We start from the raw sequence: 12,125 nt of genomic DNA on the forward strand, positions 1-12,125 counted from the left end.
AATGTCTCGCAGATGTCAGGAGAATGGCCAAACTGATTCAAGCTGACAGAAAGGCAACAGGAACTCAAATAGCCCCTATTCACACCTGAGGTATGCAGAAAAGCGTCTCTGAATATAATACACCGAACCTTGAAGCAGAAACCACACCAGGGCCGCTCCTGACAGCTAAGAACAGGAAACGGGTTATAATTTGGCGTCGCCATAACAAGACAATAAAAGATTGGAAAACTGTCTCGATTTCTGCTGCGATATTCAGATTCAGGATTTAATTTAAAAACAAACAAGTGTGGCTCCATCCCAGGTCACCGGCTCAGGCTGGTGGTGAAACGATGTGGCGAATGTTTATTTGGACCCACTGTTTGAATCCCACAGCCTACCTGAGCGTTGTTGCTGAGCAGGTCCGTCCATTTACATCCACAGCGTTTCCATCACCTGATGGCTGGATAACGCTCCGTGTCACAAAGATGAAATCATCTCAAACTGGTTCATGAAACATGAAAATTAGCTCTCCCCAGTAGATCTCAGAGCTTTTATTATTGATCTCCTCTTCCCACCGGTCCTTTTTAGTTTTCAGAGCAGAGATTACTGCTGTGCCTTTAATCTCCTAAGACCCGAATTCTTTCATGGTGTGCATTTTTAATTTCTCTTTGTTTTTACATTCATCAGGTCCCAATCAGCCCAAATAAAAAAGAGTTTTGTTTTTTTACCTGATTTTTGTTTGAGAAAAATGAGATCCACATATGAGGACATTCGTTTTAAATTTCAATAGAACAGTGGCAGTATAATGTCCTCATAAGTGGATATCAGGCCATTGTAGAGCAAAATTTAGTATTTTGGTCTAGACAACCTAAAATGTGATGTCCATATATGTGGATGCCAGGTCCTAGGAGGTTAAAACAGCAGTTTTAAAGGCCCGACACCACAAAGAGTCGGGCCTTTGCAGTGGTGACGACTTGGACACTCCAGAATGAGTTTTCTCATTGCCCTATGCTTTTTGTTATGAATTCAGAGAAGGCTTTAAAAGCAGATAAAGACCTTCCTATCCAAACAGAGATTCGGATAATTATGTGTCTAACCTTGTTTTGTGGTGTTCGTGCATCTGTTTTATTGTTTTATTTGTTTTGTTTTCTCTTTGTCTCTTTGTGCTTAATAAATAAGTCAAAAGAGTTCACTGTAGTAAATCGATCCAACAGAGCCACATTGGAATGTGCAGCCAAGAAATCATCTTAATATAGACGAGAATCTCTGATAAAAAACCATTAAATGAACATTTGATCATCTAAACTTTTAACGTTGGTGTGATGTTTTTTAATCCACACCTCAAAGGGTTGATTTCAGCTTCCACTGACTGCTGTTGTGTCATTTTGTTCTAATCAAATTACAGACACGAGTCGAGGTTTGCAGTCGTCATCACCTGATGTGTGATTTAAGTGTTCCTGTAATATTTTTGAGCTGTATAATAGGGCTGTTCGATATAACGATATATAACGATATAAAAACGTCTATCGTGTCATTTTACGCTATCGGATATGAGATTTTGGTCATATCGCACAGCCCTACTGTATAATTTCAATTACAGTGACTGAGCCTGGATTCAACTCAAACTATTCACTCTTGCTTTCGTTTTTTTAATGACATCTAATTACTGCCTCAGCAGGCAAGTTTTTCAAAACACCTTTTCAACAGGAAACAAAATCTGTGACTTGTTTATTTAGCGAGTAGCCAAAAAAAACAGATTCACTGACCATCCTTCATTAAAAGCCACTTACACGTTTAATTGCTATTTAGATCTGAAAAGAAATAGATGGAACAACAGTTTCTGAATGTGTTAGAAGGCAAAAGGTTTAATGGCAGCTCCTGACATCACAGGGAGGCGTGAGACTAAATCATTTAGATATGGGGATAATGGTGCATATTATAAACAACATCAATTAAAGCCAAAGGGAAGAATTTGACACAAAGCCAGATGTGGGAATCAACCAGGACATCAGAAAGTCTGCTGGTGTTTCTATTAGAGCCTAAATCACACTGGCTGAAATAACATTACAGGAGTCAGGCATTAATCTAACACCTTTCAGATCTGCCTCATCTGCACTGAAAACTATATTTTCACTCATATCTCAAGATGTCACACAATACGGGTGATGTGAGCTATAAAAGCAAAACTATGTGAAAGTTGATTTGGGATGTTGAAGAGCTCTGTGTGCGTGCACCTCAACACAATCTTAGACTGTTGTGCCCTCTGATTTTCGTTCTTGATCAATGTCCATGCAAAAGGGTGAAGATGAGCCTGAAATACTGAAAAAGGCTCCCTACACAGCAGCTTTACTTCCTGTGTATGTCTTGTAATGTGCAATGTTAAAAGACACAGTCATACTCTTCTGTTTCACTAAAAGCTCTGTGGAATAGAAATAGACTGAGCCCAGCGCTAAACATCTGGGACAATAAATCAATGTCAGCCCACAGGACCTATAGGACAGACTCAGGGCACACTCACAGCTGCCGTTGGTGACATTAACAAAAAGAAAAGAGTTCTTTCAAGAAACTATTTAAAATCAGCTGTTTAATATTTTATGTATTCTGGAAGACAAGACCAACTGTCCATCAGTGATTATGCACCTGCCACCTGGAAAATAAAGAGATAAAAAGCGCAAAAGCATCCAGAGAGAGAAATGTACACCCTGCACTCTGCCCAGGTCTAGTGCTGAAGGCTGTGGGGTAAGCTGCGCCCACTTCTGATGGAGCACGCTGGCTCATTTGCTGCTGCAGCTCTGATTTCAAATTGATTCCAAACATCTGGTCTTTTAATTGAAATTACTCATTAAAGAGCACAGAAATGTTAGCCTCTATTGTTCTGTTAAATACTTGCATAATCACTGGTTATGAAAGCTGAACAGACGAGAGTTTCAAGTTTAAAACAAAAGATTATATAAATAATTTGTTTATATATAATATACTGTAAAGGAAAAATTAAAAACAAAACTGTCTTTAGTTCAGATGTCCTTGAAACATCCTTTTGATTTTATTGATTTTATTTCTTATCAGCTCTGCAAAGTTGAATTAAATGCAAACAGATCTTACAACAGATTATCACATATGTAGCACAAATGTTATGTTATTGACTGTTTGAGCACATCCCCTGTTACCCAACCGGGTTACAGAAGCCAGAGGGTGTGCTTTAAATCCTGGGTTTAGGTTGTAAGAATCACTTTTAGATACTCGTCAATTTTTTTGCTTGCAAAAGTGGAGGCTCCATATACAAATACGACTCCCTCCTTTCTGCTCTCTGAGCACTGAGCATCCTTAAGAACAGTTTGTGGTCACATCAAATATTGATTTCCGTTTGTTTTAATTTTCCCTGTTTACTGACAGTTGGAAAAAGACGTTTAATCAAAAGTATTGATTCCATTATTTTTGGAATCGTCCTAATTTTTCCCTCATCATACAATTTAAAGTGTTGATGTTGCAGCTAAGCTCAAATGTGCAGAGTTGTGTGTTGTTTTGCAGCGACTGTGTGTATCTGCGTGTATGGTTTGTACCTGTGGTTCCTGGTTCAGTGTTGGAGAGATTCTGGTAGCACTGCATTTTGATTTCATACAGGATGTACATCTGCTCCTGTGCAGAGAGCGGCCCATCAAACCCCATCTGTGGAGCACAGCAAACACGATCAGATCTTTGACCCTGTGCATACATGACTGTAAGTCACCATTTCCTGAAATTTCAACAACACTGGGAACATCTTCCTGCGTGCTCTGGGCCAGACCTGCTCTGCCCCAGGTCTTTGATTTTAATCTTGATTTGTGCATATATAAACAATTATGTGAATTTTAAAATTAGAAACTCTTTGATGCATGTAAAGCGACTTCTTTATAGGTATTATACAGGGTGGGCCATTTATGTGGATACACCGTAATAAGATGGGAATGGTTGGTGATATTAAAGTCCTGTTTGTGGCACATTAGTATATGTGAGGGGGCAAACTCCTCAAGATGGGAGGTGAACAGCCGGAGAGGTACGAGAAAACCATGCGAGTGACTGTTTATGCCATTAGAGACTAATCTATAGCGGACGGTGTGGTGGGACAATGTATCAAAAGCTGCAATAAGATCATTGAGATGAGATCCAACCTTGCAAAGCTAGTGTGGGGAGACTTTTGGGTGACATCTCCTCTTCTCATGGAGAGTCCTCGATTCAATTTTAGCCTCACTTTCATCAATTAATGCAGAATTTAAAGCAGATTTTTTTTGTGGTGCATAAATTCTTGGAGACGAGCAATAATATAGATTCACTCTTCAGCTACTCACACGTTGCCAAAAGTTTAGGCCTTACATTTAACACTTGGCATAAGATAAGATAAAACTTTATTAATCCCTCGGGTGGGTTCCTCTGGGAAATTCGGTAACACTCGTGCGCCGCCTGGGAATCAAACCCAGGTCGCAAGAATGGGAATCTTGCATGATACCACTACACCAGCGGCACATGGATGAATGAAAATGAAAAAATATATAAAAAATGTGCTGGTGAGATTATTACACTTATGACTTATGAAAAGATGATTCGCCCAAAAACTCACCCTTTCTTAACACTGCTTTTCCTAATTTATTTAAATGATTTCTTTCTGTAGAAGTGAAAATGACTGAGATAACAAATGTATTAATGTTTTTTAATGTAAAACATTTGCATTCCTTTTTCTTTTGCTCTCTCTTTCTGCCACAGCCTTTTTCTTTATGCAAATCCAACACGCTTTCCATTTTGAGGCCGATACAGAAAATATACATGTGACCTGGTAAGATTGCTGTCACGATTCTTCCCCAAACGTGACCAGGATTGTTATTCAGACATCACACTCACATGTCAAACTGCTATCAGATTTGCATAACAGAGTGCATGTCTGGAAGTGGCTTGATATTTATCTCTGGTGTGCGTAACTGTCCTTATAGATTTTACTTCAGTCGATCCAGTCGAGGCTGTGGTATTATAGTTTGGACCAAAGTGAAGAAGTGACCAAAGAGAGAGAGAGCTATCTCTGAAGTGATGCTTCTGACATGACTAAAACAGGCATATCACTCACATATATTTCCTAAAAGCTTCTTTTAAAACCCCGACATCAGTTTTGATTGACTTCTTATACGAGTCTGAGCAAAAAACAAAATCGATTTTTGCCTTTATTTACTTTTATATTAACAGTATGCTTGCTTTATTCCTCAAAACGTAAGAAAGGGTCCAGAATCAGTGGGTTCCAGTCATTTTTTCAGTGATTTTCAGTCTTTTTTTGTTTGTTTCTGTTGGCTTCTTTTCACATTGATTTCCATATATTTCACTTCCAGTTAATGTCTCATTTCCACTCTCATAATTTGCTTCACTTCTTACAGAAATCTAAGACCTCTCAGATGTACTCCTCAAACTTTTAACATCCTTTTATGTGATTATTCCAGTTTTCCAAACCCAAGCCTGGCATTCACTGAAAATCTGAAAAAAAGACATCATTACAGCTTTAAGCCATCTCACAGCCTCTCCAGGAAAATAACAGTGTGGTTATTGTACCATGTCAAGCTTGCAAACCCATGTATGATCATATATCCAACAGACCATTAAGCAGAAGAATCAAACACGGTTAATATTTTTTGCAGATCATGTTTAAGATGTCTGTGTTTCAGATTTGAAGCCTTAACATTTCCCAGTAGAGTTAATTATAGTTAACATACTTTCAAAAATATGTTAAAGCTCCATCTGGAGTGTGGTAGGAAACTTGGACTTACTCTTAATTTATGCATGTATAAATTAAAGATACTGGAGGAGCCAAGGGATCGACTCTCAGCAGCGTTATAATGTCGAGCTAACACGAAGCATTTGGTAGAAGCTTAAGAAGGATTCCCACCATGTTTGTTTACTAAATTTTAACAACTTGTACATTAAGCACAAATTGGGGCAGGTTAAAAATTATTACCTAGAATATTTAAAACCTAAACAACAGTCTTTGTTCCCAGACCATTATTGTAAATCAAATCAAAAACCTCTGGAGTTCTCTGCTGTAACTGGGAGGTCAATACAGCATAGTATTGCAATATTTTGTGCGCCAATATTGTGTCGATACAGGAACAGGAAATATTCAAATTTAATTAAAAAAACTGAAATACTTGAACCATGAATACCATGAACAAGAGAGCTCATGTAGCCTGATAGGAGGCAACTGAAGCAGGTCTCTCTTATAAATAACACATTAAGTCATAATGGGATTACTTTTATCAAGGTAAATTTATACAAATAAAGGTTAAATTAAAAAACATTCTGCAGGTTTGGACTGAATGCAGTCCCTCTAAGAGAGGTTGGTGAAGGTTTGCAAATAATTGCTATCTAGTAAAATCCAGAAAGATTCAGTCTGAGTTTTTCTCAATGAGCACAACTGGAGGGGATTCAACGCAACTGGCTGCCAGTAAAACAGGAAGGTTTCTGTAGACAGAAACATGTGATTTACAATGATTTATCTCAGTTAACTGCTGTATTTTCAGAAAAATATTGCATTTAATTGCTAACTTGATCCCATTCAGATGCAGACAGACTCCATCTTACAGCAGCACTTGTGGCATTTTCACCACATTTCTTCATTTTGCAGCAAAAAAAAATAACTGAAGAGACAAAACTTACAGATTTTACTGGATAAAACAGATACTGAAAAAGTTTAACTTTGAGTTCATAATTTGGTGATAAGTCACTTATATATATATATGTATATATATGTATATATACATATATATATATATATATACACATATATATACATATATACATATATACATATACATATATACATATATACATATATATACATATATACATACACATATACATATATACATACACATATACATATATATACATATATACATATATATATAGACATATACATATATACATATATATATACATATATACATATATATACATATATATATACACATATACATACACATATACATATATATACATATATACATATATATACATACATATATACATATATATACATATATACATACATATATGTATATATGTATATATACATATATACATATATATATATATACATATACATATATACATATATATACATATATATATATACATACACATATACATACATATATACATATATATACATACATATATACATATATATACATATATACATACATATATACATATATATACATATATACATACATATATATACATATATATATATATATATATATATATATATATATAATATTTTATTGCAACACTCCGCATATCATAAAATTATTAGCTGTTAGCTGTTTTGCTGTTGCACATGCTGTCCACCAGAGGGCACACCTATTTTGAACCACAAAATGATAAGGAAATGTGTGTTACATCTGTTGGAAAGGGAAAAGTGTTTTTAACATCAGCAGATATCAGTATCTTATGTCATCAGACTCTACGGTCAGGGTGGGTGTTTAGCTTTCCCTTCTGGGTGCGGCCCTCCACGGCTGTCGCAGTTGCTAATGCAGCACCTTGGGGAAAATTAATTGCCTGCTCTGCCGGATATAAACAGCGCTACAAATAAAGGTTGAGTCATAGGTGTAGATAATCCCAGTATGAATGAATAACTGGTTGAAACTCTTCTAGCAGCGATAACCTAAAAAAAAAAGCACTTCCTGTTGTAGCAGCTTATACTTTCAAAACCTTTTAGAGCCATTTTGGACCATAACTGCTTCAACAGAGCTCAGGTGGGGATTTTTGACGTCATTTCACAGTATTTCTACATCTATTCTGTTTCTTGTACAAGCAGCTCTCCTGATACTTAAAGCCCTAACCCAACCCTTCTTTTTTCACCTTGGAGAATAATATGTCCTGTGTTACAGTTGAATCGTCTTAACTGGGCCCCAGCTTTGTCAAAGGTAGCCACAGTACTAAATCAGCTCCCATTTATAGACAGATTTTCTAAATAGAAGGTGTCTGTGTCCCACACCTGAAGGCTTGTTCCATTAATTGGACTCCAGATTTATTCCTCCCTTAGCCAAACAACCCAGCCTAAGCCCAGCCATCTCACTGAGGGTGGTTAGCTGGTAGACAGCAGATGTTTGACTTTCAGTCTTGGGATAAATAATTATAGTGCCAGGCATCAGAATCAGTTCATTAAGTACATTTAAACCCCTGAAACTTCCTTCGAGGATCCTTTGTTAGATGCAGAAAGAAGCTCTCTTCTTTATTTCAAAACTTCCCAGCACGTCAGTGTGTTATTTTTAAAACTAAGGTAAACCGAAGCTGCTGTTTAATATGTGCACGCTTTATTTGATGTTGCAAATCAGGCTGACGTGTTCATCAATGACTCAGAGTTCAGCCAGTGAGCCTTGGTGGGCTTTACCTAATCTGACTCCAGACTCTGAATTAATCCCCACAATTTATCCAACAATACAAACAGATCTGACGTTGAACCCACTGATGAAACAGTTGAAGTAAAGATTAATCTGTGGGATTAAGAGTGAAAGGTGTTATCTTCACACATCTTTGTCTTAGCCAGCTGAATATCTCTCTTCATGGAAAAAATGCATGTAAACCTGATGGCAGACATGGATGAAATTAAAGCAGCTGGACGGGAAGAAGATTGCACTTCACTTGCAAACTGAAGCAAAGACTTGAGTCTGATTAGCAGGCAACAGGCTTTACCTGGAAAATGTATTTAAAAAAACACATTTTTTAAATACAATACTGACAAATTAAAGGAGGAGTAGCATCTGTCAGTGAAGCAAAAACCAAAAACCATACAATCCCAACTTTCAATGGCTCATATTTCAACATTTGAATCTACCATATGGCTGGCACTATTCATTATTCCATTATTGCTATTTGATATTCATATTATGAAATGATGTTTGGCATCAGAAATGTTATTTTCTGGTTTTTATGTACACTCAGATCCTTCATCATCACAGAGGATCCAGTGCTGAAGCCGCTGTCCGTGGTGCTGTTAATGCAGGAACGCTCTCCTGCCCTCAACATGCTGCAGCTTCACTATAAACAACTGGGACTCATCAGTGACTAATAGTACATCAAGTCTGGTGATTCATGTGTCAATTTTTTACTCACCCCAGCTTCTAGTTACATGAGAAATACTCTATTCACATACATCATCTTATTTAAACAACAACAACAACAACAACAACAACAATTTAAGACAAATAATCTAAACTCCAACATACTGGTCTTGCTCCTAGGAAGCATTCGGTTTGGTTTTGCTTCATTACTTAAAAAAGTGAGGCTTAACAAACCCATCACAATGTAATCTGAAAGGCAGCTGATGTGGGCAAGCTGATGGTCGGTTTGGTTTTGCTTCATTACTTAAAAAAGTGAGGCTTAACAAACCCATCACAATGTAATCTGAAAGGCAGCTGATGTGGGCAAGCTGATGGTTATTTTAGAACACAAAACTTATCAGATGTGGAACAGACTGCTCCTGGCAAGTTAAGCTCATAACAAATACATCGTCTCTATCTGCTGTGCTGATATTGATATTGATTTTATGATGAAATGTGGAGTGTGCGTGCGTGAGTGCGTGTGTGGTCGCAAAAATCTACAGCACAAAATAACAAAATTATATATATATATATATATATATATATATATATATATATATATATATATATATATATATATATATATATATATATATATATATCTATCAGAAAAACACATGCACTATACTTGCATGCTTTAGATTGCCTGCTGTGTCTGCACACAGGGGAAATGATGCATGGTGCTGGTCTAACATTATATAATGACAGTTTATATTCTCATGTTTCCGTCGAGCCTCTTTGGGCTCAATGGGGAAAACAATTGCTCAAAAATATGACTTTAGCAGCACAAACATGCCGCGTGCTGTGGCGCGTGCCCAGCATAACGTTTCTTACCTGTGCGTCAACCACAAGCCAACACAGGAAAAAGTTTGGGACTAATATCCATAAGAGAAAATTCATAGTTCGTCGATCTGCCTTCATCCCCGGCAGTGTAAAGAGAACACCGGGTTAAATAGTTAATTGTAAATCGTGCTTTCTTTCTTCACACCGGAGTATTTCGGGAAAGTTTAACCCAAGTTGTGGTCAAAACCTGAGCCGTCCGCGCAGTGGAAACGACAGCGGTAGTGGACAAAATCCCACGTTTCTCCACTCGGGAAATCCTCTCGTGCACCCATGAATGTTTCCAAAAAGGACTCAGAAATCACCACGGAGTCATCCCGGGCATAATCCTGGAGGAGCGGTACAGACACCCGAGATTCCCGTTAAGTCTGTGATGTGACGCTCAAGCACAACACGCAGCGCCCGACATGTGAGCCGGGGGGGAGAGGTGGGGTTCATGTACAAGTGGTGTCATTCTGAAACATCCTCTGTCGTAAACACGCGCAGCAAGGAGATGTTTTCCTTCTCCTCGCGCACTGATTCAGTGCCCTGGGTAGGAGCAGTGCCGTTGATCGCTTACAAGGGCGTGGGTTTGGTGTCAACACTGGAGGGCATTCGTTAGGCGGGCAAACTTGAGATCCTTCCCCAGGAAACACCGAGCATTAAACAGGGAATGCTCTGCGTCACTTTGTGCCAGATTTTGGTGAAAAAGCTTCAATTCTGTAAAAATGCAGAACTATGGAAAACTGTTAAAATGACATTAGGTTAAAACAACTACTCATGTGTATTATATAAATACTACTGATGTATGGTAATAAAAATCCATAAATTAATTATAACTTACTGCTATCATACAAAATCATCGTAACGCGTTTTTGGCTCGTTATATTACAGATGCGCGCGCACACCAAATCCAAAAAATGAGTAAAATGTAAATAAAACATTTGCAGATATTATATTTTATTCACATTAGAACACAGAAAACAATACCAATATTGGAAGAAGAAATTTTACTGTTTAGTGAAAAATATGAGTTCAATTTCAGTTTCACGCCAGCATTACATCTCAAGCTATGTAGGGGAGACCGGGGATAGTTGTAACGTGGGTCAGTTGTAACACTTCCAATTTCTCCATTTAGGGCTAAGTTTCAAATGATGTGATTCATCCTGTGCATGCCCAACTCAGAACTGATATCACATGTGAAAAATCAGCACATTTTGTCAAACACAGACAATTTAACACAAAAAAAAGTAATTTGTATGCCAAAAGGTAAGTTTTTCTACTTTATTTCAATTTCTAATAGCATTATCTGCTTTGCAGTTAAACTCATCAAACTTAAATTGTGTTATTTGTATGTCTATGGGGATATATTCTGTGTAGGTCTTTAGTGCTAATGTTTTAGCCGTTGGCTGTAATGTTAGCTAGTTCATGGCTATAGGAGTCTGGGTTAGTTGTAACAATAATGCAGATGTTACAACTTACCGCACTATTACTTTAACTTATATTAAACAAGTTGGGGCAACGACATCAGCAGAGAGAGGTTCACTGGTCGCTTTTGTATATGCGGTTAATGCCATTGGCAACACAATTCCTCCACTGTTTGTGTGCCCACACATACATTATGCAGACCACTGTGTCAGAGATGGACCAGTAGGAAGTACTGGTAGTGGAAATAAATCAGGATGGGTGCAAGAAACAGATTTCCTCATCTTTCTGAAGCACTTTGTAAACCACACCAAGGTAAGCCATGATAAAAAGTAATGGAATTGCGATGCTGGTGAACAACTACATTTTTTCAGCTTCATTGTTATGTTCAAAATTGGTGCAAGAGTTGTAGGTTATAATGCCCACTGAGCCAATGAGGCCAAACTCAAGGAAGACCAACCAAAATGAATGAAATATTCAGTTGCAGAAAATTCCATAATTTGTCTTTTTTGGGGGGTTGACATATGTTCAAAAGCTAGATTTCTGTATTCTGTCACACACACACACAGCTACATAAATGGCTCTAAGTGCATTCATGTGTTGAATAAACAAAGATTACATGTTAATGTTTTGTCAGTACCCTTATTTCATTGTGTTACATTTCACCCCAGGATATGTTACAACTAACCCAGACTATGGGGTTAATTGTAACATTTCACTCTTTGTGTTTGAGACCATACCATGCAATGGGTAATTGTGCTGCAGAGAAAATAGGTGTACTATTTA

General features: G+C 37.4%; 1 protein-coding gene and 1 non-coding gene across 2 annotated transcripts in view; both read right to left on the bottom strand.

Moving 5' to 3' along the window:
* pth2ra (parathyroid hormone 2 receptor a) overlaps positions 1 to 10,016 on the bottom strand; it is a 69,463-nt gene extending 59,447 nt beyond the window's left edge. Inside the window, exons 1-2 of the mRNA XM_087829656.1 lie at positions 9,930 to 10,016; positions 3,540 to 3,645 (exon numbers count right to left, since the gene is read on the bottom strand). Of these exons, the coding sequence (XP_087685782.1) occupies positions 3,540 to 3,645; positions 9,930 to 10,016 (193 nt within the window). The remainder of the gene's footprint in view (positions 1 to 3,539; positions 3,646 to 9,929) is intronic.
* On the bottom strand, positions 4,409 to 4,479 carry trnag-ccc (transfer RNA glycine (anticodon CCC)). Its single transcript has one exon. It is a non-coding gene; the product is annotated as a tRNA-Gly (tRNA).
* Positions 10,017 to 12,125: the final 2,109 nt, after the last annotated feature.

This window comes from Neolamprologus brichardi, chromosome 16, assembly GCF_056152115.1.
Source record: "Neolamprologus brichardi isolate AB-2024 chromosome 16, ASM5615211v1, whole genome shotgun sequence".
Classification (NCBI taxonomy): Eukaryota; Metazoa; Chordata; class Actinopteri; order Cichliformes; family Cichlidae; genus Neolamprologus; species Neolamprologus brichardi.